The 14375-nt window shown below is 31.0% G+C and overlaps 1 protein-coding gene across 11 annotated transcripts in view; it reads left to right on the forward strand.

The window, feature by feature from the left end:
• Nucleotides 1–14375, forward strand: part of LOC106867110 (zonadhesin) — a 141399-nt gene that overhangs the window by 109483 nt on the left and 17541 nt on the right. For all 11 annotated transcript variants that reach the window (XM_089348572.1, XM_089348575.1, XM_089348565.1 and 8 more), the window contains 4 exons: nt 1–73; nt 6299–6470; nt 9162–9415; nt 13426–13733. The exon at nt 1–73 is cut by the window's left edge and continues 127 nt beyond it. In XM_089348572.1, the coding sequence (XP_089204698.1) occupies nt 1–73; nt 6299–6470; nt 9162–9415; nt 13426–13733 (807 nt within the window). The remainder of the gene's footprint in view (nt 74–6298; nt 6471–9161; nt 9416–13425; nt 13734–14375) is intronic.

Consider the following 14375-nt stretch of genomic DNA (forward strand, 5'->3'; position numbering starts at 1 on the left):
CTATGTTCTCAGTGGAAAGGAATGTGTACCAATAACCCAATGTGGTTGCATGTATAATGGAGTTTATCTAAAGGTTAGTTCAATACTTTTTGTATAAGCGGTCTTTTGCCACTGATGTATCTGTCCTTTGACTACAGTTTTCGCTCTGATAGATATTTTTATATTCCGAATTCGTCGATAGGATGGTTCTATCTGGCACTGTACGACCTTCGGTCGTACAGTGTTATTATACTCAAAAGACTGGATCCATATAACGTACACTTAGTACCACAGTATAATTACTATATCAGCACAGACACGACTATCAACGTAGTCTACTCGCACTCTCGACCCACTCCTGTGAAACGGCTACTGGTCTATTTATAATAGTTGGCAACCACCACTTTTTACCAGGAGGGGTGTACAGTTTCAATATACAACATCTCTCCTCTTAATTTTTTTATTTAACAATCAATTTCTTTTATTCACCGTACCTCCTCCTTCATATATATATATATATATATATATATATATATATATATATAGTTTTAGGGAAAATAACCAAGTTTCAAGAACTCATCGATGAAAATCCACTATCACATATAGAAAAATTAATAATTAAAAGCACAATAAATGAGTATAATATAAAGTAAAGTAAATATCATAAGATAAATATAATAACGTTAATTATTTAGATGCTAATTTTAATTTATCTCCTGGTAATACCCAACCTTACCATAAGATTAATGAAAATATTAAATACATTCATGCTAAAAGCAATCACCCACCCTCAATTAAAAAATCCTTAACATTTACTATAGGTAAGAGAATATCTTTACTATCTTCTAATATAGAGATTTTGAAAAACATGCACCTTATTATAATAAAGCCCTGCAAGAAGCGGGATATACTAATAATATAAAATTTTTTAATAATCCGAAATATTTTTATAATTTTAGTAATAATAATTATAATAATAATGACTTTTTTAATAAACATAACTTTTATACTCATGATAATGTCTTCTTAGGTGATAATAAGAATAATAAGAATAATTGGTATTATGATAATAAATTACCTAAACATAAACTTAATTTTAATGGAAACAATTTTAAATATTATTTTAATTTCTTTAATGATAATAATAAATTTAATAATACCAATAATAAATTCAATAATATCTATAATAAGAACAAACTCTGGCTAATTATTCCATACGGCATTCGAGTTAAAACTAACATTATTAATGAAGTTTTAAAAGTTATTGATTTATTCATTAGAGATAATAAAAAATATCATTATATTTTTTCTAAAAATAATTTTGGTGTAGGTTATTCTACTACTAATAATGTTGCTAATATTATCTCTTCTTTTAATAAATTTAAGTTAAATAAGTACTGTAAATTTAAATTTAATAATTATTCTAATATTAATTTTAATAATAATAATGTTGACCAGGATATGATTAATTGTACATGTTTAGATAAAACTAAATGTAATTTTAATAATAAATGTAATTTGAAAGATGTAGTGTATAAATGTATAGTGAAATTATTGAATGAAAATAAACATAATGGTTATAAGATCGACTTCTAATAAAATTAAATTAAGAGTAGCTCAACATATGCACTCATTTAAGAATAGAAATTTGATTAATTCTACTGGCCTCAGTAAATATATTTGGGAACTTAAATATAAAAATATTAACTATATTTTAAAATGGGAGATAGTTTGTAAAGCTAAATCCTATCATATAGGTAATAACTTTTGTAATTTATGTAATAATGAATTTTAAGAGATATTATTTCATAAGGATAATAATTTACTTTATTCTTTTGATGAACGAAAAATAAAATGTAGACATAAACTACTTTATTTATATAAAAACTTTAGCTAATGATTTTTTAATTTATTTTGTTTATATGGGTATGTGTATATGCATGTATATGTATATATATGAGTGTGTGTGTTTTAGTCTATATGCGTTAGTATGTATGTATATTTTTAGGTGTATGTATGTATGTTTACGTATGTATTTATATAGGTTTAAGTGTATATATATGCGTTGTGTTTTTATATATGTTTGTGTATGTTGAGTGTATATTTATATTTACATGTATGTATAAATATATGTATTTGTGAGTATAGATGTATATTTATATATATTGTGTGTGTGAGTGAGTGTGTGAGTGTAGTTTTGTTTTATAATATTCCTTATTTATATATTTATTTGAGTGAATTTTTATTTGTGTATTTTTTTATATATATAGTTATGAGTATTTTTGTGTATATGTATATGTATGTACTTATGTAAATGTGTATATATATGTATATATATGGGTATAAGTATATATGTGAGTGTGTGTAATTTGTCTATATAAATTAGTAAGTATATATATATAAGTGTATGTATATATATTTATGTATATATATATATATATGTATATGTATATACATGTTTTTTCTGTGTATATATGTGTGTATATTTTATATTTGTATTTTTATATATATATGTATATATGTATGTATATGTGTATCTATATAATATGTATATTTGAGAGCATGGGAGGGTGAGTGTGTATTTATATATACTATTCTTTATTTATTATATGTGTGTATGAGTGTATTTGTTTTTATATGTATGTTTAGGTAGGTACATGTGTGTATGTGTAGATATATATTTATGTATGTATATATATATATATATATATATGTATATGGAAGTGTGTATATTTCGGTCTATATGTGTTATTATGTATGTATATATATGTGTGTATTTATGTATATATGTGTATGTATGTATTTATTTATGTATATGCTTATATTAGTGCTTATGTATATATGTTTATATGTTTTATATATAAGTATGTATATTTGTATATGTATGTAAGTATATATATATATATATATATATATATATATATGTATAAGGGCGTGTGTTGGGGTATTTATAATTTTTCCTATTTAATTATTCTAGTAATTATATTTTGTTTTTATTGGTAGGTTAATATTTTAGGAACTTTAAGGTTTTATATTACAATGACACTACGATTTTTATAAGACTAAATCAATAGTAGTATTTTAGTTTATTTCATAATATTATTTAATTTACGACTATTAATATTATTATTTATTTATTATATATTAGAATTTAATATTTATTAATATGTTTTATAAGATGACTATAGTTTTTGGTCTTTTTATATTGTTAGTTATATAAATTTTAAATTTTTCATTCATTTATTTAAGTATTATTATTTCATTCATGTTTTCGTATTCTATTCTCTATTTTAACGTAGTATTTTCGGGCGACCTCTTGCTTAAAACGTTATAGCTATTAGATAACGTCTTAGTTTTCAGTTTGAATTACGGAAAAATATGGATAAGTACTGTTTTTTACTTTGCTAAAGATTTTCTACTATTTGAAAATAATATGTATTCTTGTTTTTTATATTATTCATTTGGTTCTTTATAGATTATTTTTAATAGATAACTTATTTAACACTAAATTATTTAGAAGTTATAGTTTCCTTTCAACATAATATTAGAACTTCGATTTGAATAGTGTTGATATATTTTCGATTATTTTTGATTAATAATATTTGATTAATAATTAATCTTTATTGTTTATAATATCGTTAAAGATTTTTAAAAATTAAAACTTTGTATATATATATGAAGTTTAATCTTTTATTCTTAATTTTTTCTTTCCTAATTTTTCATTCATAATTTTTCCATTCATAATTTTTTCATTCATATTTTTATTATTACGTTTGTAGAAATAAATAATCTTGTATTTTTCTATTATTCAATTTATTTTTAATTATAATTAAATAAACGTCTTTAGCTTTAAATAGTATAGCTTTAACTATTACACTGGTTAAATATATACTAATTTTATCTTCATTATTATTTTAAACTTAAACTTCGTTCAAATTGTATTTAAAACGATGATAATTTAAAACAATGATAATTTATGTAAGAGGTTTTTTGTATATAATATACATGTTATTATAATGGATGAAGGGATGATTATTGAATGTTTATTATTTTGATATCATGATATTTTAAATAATTTTTCTATCTTTATATAATAAGTATTTCATATAAATTTATTTGGTACTTATTGTTGGTTGAGATAGATATATATATCTAATTATTGTTCTACTTACGATCTGACGATTAGCTATATTTTTGAATAGAATTTATTTTCGATAATTTCAATTGAGTTTAATCGATTTAAATTTCCTTTCTATTTGAAAATTAGTTATGAAACACGTGTAATCTTTTTATTATATTTATCTTATGTTATTTACTTTACTTTATATTATACTCATTTATTGTGCTTTTAATTATTAATTTTTCTATATGTGATAGTGGATTTTCATCGATGAGTTCTTGAAACTTGGTTATTTTCCCCAAAACTATATATTTTATATATATTTTATCTATAAAGCTCAATTTAATTTAAATTTTCTATAAATTGATTTTAATTGAGTTTTTACCTGTAATTTTGGATTTTGTCCCTAATATTATATATATATATATATATATATATATATATATATATATATATATATATATATATATATATATATATATATATATATATATATATATATATATATATATATATATATATTATATATATATATATATATATAATATATATATATATATATATATATATATATATATATATATATATATATATATTATATATATATATATAATATTATAATGTCCCTAATATTATTATATATATACTCAATAGCTTTTCTTCTTAGGTTCTACTTTTAGGAATTCAGTTTTCTTCTTTTTCCTTGTATGTGTGGTTTCGTCTTCTTGTAACGGTGTTGGAACCTGAAAAGTGTCATATAGCCAATCCATCGGTATTTCTACTCTTGTTTTTTCCTTTCCTATGACTCTTTCCTGATGCTGATTTCTGTCTCCATTCCATTCCATTTCTGCTTCTTACACTATACATCATTCTTCCTATGTATGTTACAATTTCTCCTTCTTCCCAATATTGTTGGCCATTTTTCTGAATTCTTACATATACCTTATCACGTATTCTAAAGAATTTTGCTATGTCTTTACGAGCACATATTTTTTCTTCACTGGTAACAGTTTTAAGAAGATAATGTGCTAATTCAGACAGCTAAAGTAGTTACTGAATAGCACGAAGAACATTCTAGTGAAGTTGAACATCTTACCTGGCCACCACAGTCCCCTGATCTCAATATTAGTGAACATTTATGGTATATTTTTAGAAAAACAAGTAAGGAGTCAATATCCTCCACCATCACCGCTACAAGAACTGGAGACTGTTTTAGCTGTAGAATAGACAAAAATTCCTTTGGAAACAATTCAAACTGTACGAGGCCATATCTCGTAGAATTCAAGTTGTTCCCGGGGAGATTTAGTGTGACACAGAGTGTCACGTAATTCCCGGGGAGATTTACTGTGACACAGAGTGTGACAAGGCTGGCCCTTTGAAATACAGGTAAAACAGAAGCAGGAAGAAAGAGTGAGAGAAATTTGTGGTGAGGTAGTACAGCATGGTTCGCCACTACCCACTGCCGGTCGCCTCGTGGAGCTTTAGGTGTTTTCTCTCAATAAACACTCACAACGCTCAATCTGGGAATCGAAACCGCGAGTCCGCTACCCCAACCACTGGGCCATTGCAACTCCACACGTATACACACACACACACATACACACACACACACACACGCACGCACACACACACACATATGTATATAGAGAGAAAGATTCATACATACATAAATAACCTACAAACAACAAACACCTTTGGTGCGGACGATTCGCATTCCGCCGTCACGTGGATGAAATTCTTTACTGTATTTCATGGATCATCATGAATTTGCAGATGTATGTACAAGCCTAGTTTAGCTCTGGCACATGTTATGCAAGTGTCTTCTCTCCAAAAGGCAGATGACGGCGTACTATGATAGTTTAATCATCGATACAGTATGCCTGAGCAAGAAAGCTTGGAGGTTACTGATTCAATATCATTTATTTTACGTCTTCTCGATTATGGCTACCTTTGGTGTATATATCTAAACTAACAATATGTATAACAAATATTTGTTTCAAAACTTGGCATGAGGCCAGCAGTTTCGGGGGAGGGGGTAAGCAGATTGCATCAAATCCAAGAAATAACACTAAGCATCTCACATGGTGCTGTGAGCATTCTGACAGCTCGCCACCTTAATTGTACAACATATAAGGAACTAAAGTTGACATTATTGGAATTGTACCTTGCTGAAAATTTAATTATTCTATTTCCAACCAGGTTAACACAACTCTGTTATTAGACGACTGCTCAAAATCAATAACTTGTTTGGGTAATCAACAAATAAAGGGAAGTTCTTCCTGCCCGAAAGGATCCACTTGTTTACTTGAATCAGGTACACGTGTATGCAAATGCCCGAAAGGCTCCGCCCCCGTCAATGGAGAATGTAGAGGTACGTAGAAAGATGTGATATTGATTATTGTTATATACTTGATCGATTGTGCAATCGGTGTTTAAGAAATTAATTTATTTATTGCCCCAGTATTTCTGCAGCTTAAGTACTGCAACAAGTAAAAGTTAAAACACAAACATGTGCATATATTCTCTCACTCACAGTTTCTCTTTCTATCTCCCTCTCCCTGTCTCCATACATACATGTATGACAGACAAAGATACAGACACACACGCGCACACACACATATATATACGAGAGTGTACTGAAAAGTTCCTGGCGCTCTTAAAACTACGAAATTTGTTCTTTACCATTTTTTCCACTTTAAATGCTTATTGAAAGCGTAAAGATACAAAATATATGTTGTTTACCTGTTCTTTGGTCATTTTTCACTTATTAAATGCTTAAAGCACATGCTATCGTCGCAATGTTAAAATTATTGATATGTCATCTTACGATTGCAATCACGCACAAAATGACAGCTTCCATTTCCTGATCTGTAAATGGGTAAAAATTAAACCCTTGTAACTTAAAAAAAAAAAAAAATTCTAGAATATGTGAATTAGACCCTGAAATTCAGCGTGAAAATTTACGTCAATACATCATTCAGTAGATTTCAAAATTTCAAAAAGTGCAGCCAAACAGAAAAGTTCCTGGGTTGGTAAAAATGTAATAAGAGTATACGAAATTTCTAGAATATAATTGGTAAAAGAATTAGATAATACTCTAAAGAATAAAGGAACAAAAATATGTATAGGATGGGCTGATACAGCAAGGGCAATTTCGTATTTATTTGTAGGAAGTATGTGATGGTGTTAAAAACAACAATTAGCTGAAAGAGTAGATTAATAGTTTTGAAGTAACATAACGTATGAATTAGATTGAAAATATACAGAGATAAGAGAAAAAAATCATCAAGGCTTTAAACGGTAATTCTCTCTCTCTCTCTCTCTTTCTCTCTTTGGTTTATATATATATATTCAACATACGCTACCACTAATCCAGGCAAGTTTTCTCTCACCACTCCCCACTCTCTGTATCTGTTGTCTCACCTCATTTCTTTCAAAGATCTCTTCCATTTCCCTTGGGTGTTAAATTAATATACCCTGTTTGTTAGGCTCAACTGTCTCTTACCTTTGTATTTTGCTTTTTTTTGTATAATTTGAAATCATGTCTATATATATGTATGTGCACACGCGCAGACACATAGGCATGTATATGTACATATACATAACATATACATGCATATACACACATAAACACATATAAATATATACTTACTTTCGTACATACATAGACACAACGTACACGCACACTCACTCACTCACACACACACACATACATTATATATATACAGGGCCTTGCAGATAAATGGAGACGAATTTTAAGCAGTTGACGTAGCGGGTTTAATATTTCATCGTTTGACAAAACCATGCTTGCTTCAAAATTTAATCCTCTTTATTTTCCAGGTAAATAGTGAACTGATTCGACGACAGAAAGTCATGGAACAGCAGATTCGTTCCGCCATTGTTTTGTCGCGCGCCGGGCACACTGCCAATATAATTGCTAAGTTGACGAAACTTCCAAAAGCAACAAAATAGCGTGTGTATAAATAATTGAAAGAAGAGGGAAAGATTGATAGGAAAGAACACAAGACTCTAAGTGATTCCAAGCGCAATCCAAAATTTGTCACAGGTCTCAAACACCCGACTTAAGCCAACCCATCAACATCCATGACAACTCTTGCGAAGAAACGCAATGTGTCCTTTTCCACGCCGTCCAGAGCTGTGGACAGGAACCTTGGCATGGCTAGCCATGTTTGACAATGGCGTCATCTCCTAACAACCAAGGCGGAAGTCATTAGAACCGGGAGATGTCCAAAGCTTCTGTCATTCATAAAGCATCAAGGTGCACGAAAAAATCTCTTGTGTCTGTGGACGAGAAGTTCACTGTAAACGATGAGGTGAATCGCAGTAATTCTCGAGTGATTGCATACAACCCCTGACGCCCTCTTCCTGTGTTTGAAACTAAGAATCCTGCCTCTGTGATGGTGTTTGGAGCCGTGGCGAATGATGGAACTGTCATGGATCCACATGTGAATGAGTGTGGCTTGAAGATTGACATAAAGGAGTATCTGGACATCCTGAAGACCTCTCTGTTACCTTGGATGGAGCAGAAGTTTGGGCTTGACAATGTGGTGCTTATCCAGGTTTCTGTACCATGCCATGGGTCACAAGCAACACAGAGAAAGTGCCATTTTTATGAGGGCCAGCATCTGGCCCAGTAATAGCCCAGATCTAAACCTCGATTACATTTTTTGGGTGTACTTCAAGCAAGGACCAATGCTTTACTACACTTGAGTCAACAACTTGAAGAACTGCATCGTGCGTACGACACGCAAAATCAAAATGGCGGAGGTTGGGGTACCTGCAAAGAAATTTCATTCTCGTGTGGAGGCAGTAATTATCCAAAAGAGCGGCCATATTAAGTCATAAAAGGTTTTGTTGTAATAAATGTTACTTGAAAATGATATCTGTCTACTACAATTATTTTAGTATTTATAACCATCGTAAAAATTGTCTCAATTCATCTGTAAGACTCTGTATATATATATATATATATATATATATATATATATATAACATATTGTTTTCGTGTTTTATAGTTGCACCTCTTTATCTATCATTGCAGTTACTTCCTCCGATTGTGCGTGTAAAGTATCTGGCGATCCACATTATTTAACATTTGATGGTCAGATGATACATTTCATGGGAACGTGTAAATATACTCTTGCATCAACAACTAAAGGCTCCTCATTGATGGAATTCAGTGTAGAAGTGAAGAATGAACATCGCAGGAATAACATGAAGGTTTCGTACACTCGCCTGGTTGATGTTAAAGTGAATGGTGTAACACTTCGCTTGTTACCAAATCACAAAGTTTCGGTAAGTAGAATTTATATATTTGTTAGTTGAACGTCAAATTAAAGGAAGTAAATCAGCAAACTACTTAAGCGGAAGGAAAAGGAGGGAAATGAGTGGTAAATATGTGTTAAGATCTATTGAGGACAAATTGAAGCCAACAGTTGCTGATATTATAAATTATGAGTAATCTCATTCTAAATGCTCAAACTCTGAGATAAAGCAATTGTTTTAAATTTCAGTAAACATTTGAAATCTTTACTCACATTAAAGATAACCTATTTCAATTTAGAATACTGTTCGTCCAAATAAAGGGCGTAACGTTCGAATTCTTTCATAAATTTGGTCTGTTGCATCAGTGCTAGCGGAAATGACTGAAAATACACATATACAAATAGAAACACACACACACATATACACACGCGCACGCACTCACACACACGCACGTACACATACATGCACAAACACTCACACGCACACACGCGCACGCGCTACATTGGTAAATTATAAAGAATAAATTAATGAATGGCGACCAATAAACTTTTTTTAAATCCCAACATGTAATTGATACGATACACTTTGTAAAGCACTGATTTGTAGGAAAGACAATGTAGTATGATATATTGTCCCCACATTAACTTATGGCACAAACAAACTTAGAAACATTTCTTGTAGATTGTGCGGTTCGGATGCATTATCATGTGCCGACAAACAAAGAAAGGGAAGCTCATTAACGAGCAACCTACGACTATGATATGCTCGATCAAATACATACATGTCCTTACATTTTTATATATTAGAATTATTTCTAGATGCAAGAAGCTTTTTAATGTTCCACTTACAGACTAATTGAAATTGAGAGACAGCAGTCGAAATTGTGTGACAGCGCGAAAAACTTCGTTTTTCAATGTTCTCATTTACATATTTACTAATATAACCAAATGCAGCGTTAATTATTAGTATAAAGGTGAAGTTGTTATCTGGGGTAGAGGTTATACAGATTTGGAAGCTGTTGTCCGTAAATATTCGCTCAACTACGAAGTAAAGATATGCATCGTAGCTAACCGCTATAAATTTACAAGATTTTGTCTATTTTACATAAATATATCAAGCATGTTATGTTTATGTTTGGTAGAAGATTTGATGAAATATTTCCACCAACAATGAGTGTGACAATATGTACGCATTCATTCAAGAGGTATTGTATAAATTTATCCCAGGGCATTGATTTCTGTGGATAGTAGATAGTTTCACATGGATGCGCGTTAGGAAGTGAGTGCATCAGAAGTTCACTACCGACCCACACGATATTATTCGCTTCATTTTTTTACTACACTATGTTTGATGTATATATTTTTTCTATAGCTGTTCGATAGATGTTACTTGAAGGAGAGTCATCTTAAGCCTCTTTATGTCTCTTGACGTCTGAGGTAGAGCTCCTCAGTAAAATAATTTCTACTAATGTTTGCGGTTCACAAGGAGATCTTGCTGGGTTTAGTGACAACGGAATGGATTTCCTGTATAGATCGCTCGAGTATCCCACATGTTGGTATTATTAATACCTACGTAAGGCGGTAGGTACTATATATACATACATAAACATCCGCATACTCCCCCACACGTATATAGTTATAGTATATTCTGTAAAGAACGTAGTAGAGTACAATATAAAGCTCGTCCACCTTCAGATTCAGCCTGTGTTATCCAGTAGTAGTATTATACGTACTTCTAGGTTTGCGTTTGGGCATCTGTCGTGTTTGAATAGGTAATTGAAGAAATTGGAATCAACAAAAAGGGGTACGATTGGACGTTTATTTTTTAATCACTACAATTGTTTCGATGCAACGTAGTTCACCAGGTGTGCAAGTAGTTAATTATGCAACTGTTTCCCTGCATTATGATATCTAGTTATGTTTCCCCAGGCGATATGTAAATATTGTCTACGTAAGATTAAAATTCTCGGCTTCAAGAACATCCTATCCGAGCATTTTAAACTTACGGAGACAATATTTACATCTCGCACGAGGAAACCCAACCAAAACTCAAAATGCAGGCAAACAGTTGCATAATCAAGTACCTGTATACCTGGGGAACTGTGTTGCGTCGAAACAATTATTAATTAAAAAAATAAATGTATAACACCTTCTTGTTGACTCCAATTTCTTCAATTATATATATATGTTTCCGAATGTCAGAATATTGATATGCCGAGCAAGATAGGGATTCCAGACTGGTGATGCAGACTCTAAGAGTGGACGTACCATAGTAAAATACAGCCTTAAACAGATTGCTGCAGAGCAGCCAACAAAGGTTGGGAAAAAAATCCTCATCCACCTTTTTTTCCCGACCTTGCTCCTTCAGACTACCATTTGTTTCGTAGTTTACAGAATCATTTGGGGGACATAACTTTCGCAAGCCAGGAGGAGGTCGAAACTGACATTTCAGAGTTCTTCGCTTTAAAACCAAAAGAGTCTTACATTGAAGGGATTAAAAAGCTTGTAAATAGCTGGAAGGAAGTCATAGATAATCAGGGAAAGTAAATTGATGATTAAATATAACATTTGATTACTTGTTTTCTTTATTCAAAATTCGGACAGAACTTGTCTACTTTATTCAAAATTCGGACAGAACTTGTCTTCTTTATTCAAAATTCGGACAGAACGTAACTACGTTAAATTAAGAAACGATGATGAGTGAAAATTCTGTAAATAATAATTATAAGCTTTGAACATATAAACCTTCACCGTGTATTGATTATAGAAAATAGTCTAATATTGGGATATATAAGCCCTCGACGGGAAAAAATAGCATTAGTACCCACACATCTTATTTTGGTTTCTCACACGTACTAATATTAATTTCTTCCCGTCGAGGGCTTATATGCCTCAATATTAGACTGTTTTCTATACTCAACACACGTTGAACGCTTCCAAACTTAAAGCTTATAATTATTATTTACAGCATTATATATATATATATATATATATATATATATATATATATATATACATATAACGTGAGAGAGTTAGGGGTTGGGGGTTCAACCCGCTAAGAGATAGTATCTATCCAGTATACTGCTGGGAGGGTACCCAATTGTTGCTACACTAGTGCTATACTAAGTGCAATCAATGGGAGCGGGTAAAAGTGGAGGTTTTACCCCAAATTTGTATAATAATTAGAAAATGGAGGATAATATGCTGAACCCAACTACTTGCAGACGGTGTATCCCGTTGGATTCATTAATTTAATTCATAGCAAAAGTGACAAAAAAAAAGAAAGAAAAAGAAAGAAAGAACCAAAGCACAGGTGTCTATGACAGACTATGTTATTTTGCCAAACAGCTGTAAGATTAAACTTCTGTTCATCCTCTAATTCCTTATGTACTTTGTACTTCTATATGTAAACCAGGTTGGCAAAATAACATAGTCTGCCATAGACACCTGTGATTTGGTTCTTTCTTTCTTTTTCTTTCTTCTTTTTTTGTCACTTTTGCTATGAATTAAATTAATGAATTCAACGGGATACACCGTCTGCAAGTAGTTGGGTTCAGCATATTATCCTCCATTTTCTAATTATTATATATACATATATATATTACATACAAAAATAAGAGGAATGATCAGCAAAAGTGGACTCCTATATGCTAGAAATAGATGCCGAATCATCTAACCACGAAATCTATTTCTAGCATATAGGAGTCCACTTTTGCTGGTCATTCCTCTTATTTTTGTATGTAATATAATTTTAATCTTCGGATTTTTTTAATATGCTAGACCACTGGTTTTAATTGATTAATATCAATTTCTACCCTCATTAATAAATTTTATATATATATATATATATATATATATATATATATATGTGTGTGTGTGTGTGTGTATATATATATGGGTTTACATACTCAATAGCACGCACGTATATATATTTAACATATATTCTGATGTGTAGACGGGAGCATTGTGCTGATGAAAATGTTTAGAACATTGACGTTTATAATTTGATTTAACATATTACACATTCTTGCGAAATTTTAGGTTAACAATGAACTATTGCAAATGCCGTTAAAGAATTACTTGGTATTTAATGCTACATACTCTGCTGGATGGGTCACAGTTATAACAAGCTTCGGTTTGAAAGTGAAATTTGATGGAAACCATCGTGTTTATGTTTATGTAAACAGTAAATACAGAGGTCAACTGACAGGACTGTGTGGTGACTGCAATGGCAAGAAAGACGATTTCCGTACGAAGGAAGGTATTGATGTATCGACAAAAACAAATAAATACTCCCTCATTGGTATGAGCTATCAAGTGCCTGACGATAGTGACAAACCAGAAAATGTGTTAGTATCACGTTTTATTACTTCACGTTTTGTTCGTTTTGTTCGTATTGTGTTATATAGTGCCGGACGGATTTTGTAAAAATATATACATATATAGATACATACATACATATACGCCAGAGGTCCACACACACACACGAATTATCACGTGCGCAAATATGCATTCTTTCACTAATATTGCAATAAATTCGTTGTGTCTCCCGAAGACAGTTTACAGAATATATAATTTATGATTAAATAATGAATACGCATTTTCTGATAATCTATTTTCTTAAAAAACTTCCCAGTAGGTAATATATGCTAAATGAATACACATTGTATTAAATGTATTAACTGACACCCTGTCGGTTACGACGACGAGGGTTCCAATCAACAGAACAGCCTGCTCGTGAAATTAACATGCATGTGGTTGAGCACTCCACAGACACGTGAACCCTTAACGTAGTTCTCGGGGAGATTCAACGTGACACAGAGAGTGACAAAGCTGGCCCTTCGAAATATAGTTACTACGCAATTTTGCTACCTGAGTGGACTGGAGCAGCGTGAAATAAAGTCTTTTGCTTAAGGACATAATGCATCGACGGGAATTGAACTCACAAACCTGAGATCGTGAGCCGAATACCCTAACTACTAAGCCACACA

The sequence above is a fragment of the Octopus bimaculoides genome, chromosome 3 (genome assembly GCF_046866305.1).
Source record: "Octopus bimaculoides isolate indiv1 chromosome 3, ASM4686630v1, whole genome shotgun sequence".
Taxonomy (NCBI): domain Eukaryota; kingdom Metazoa; phylum Mollusca; class Cephalopoda; order Octopoda; family Octopodidae; genus Octopus; species Octopus bimaculoides.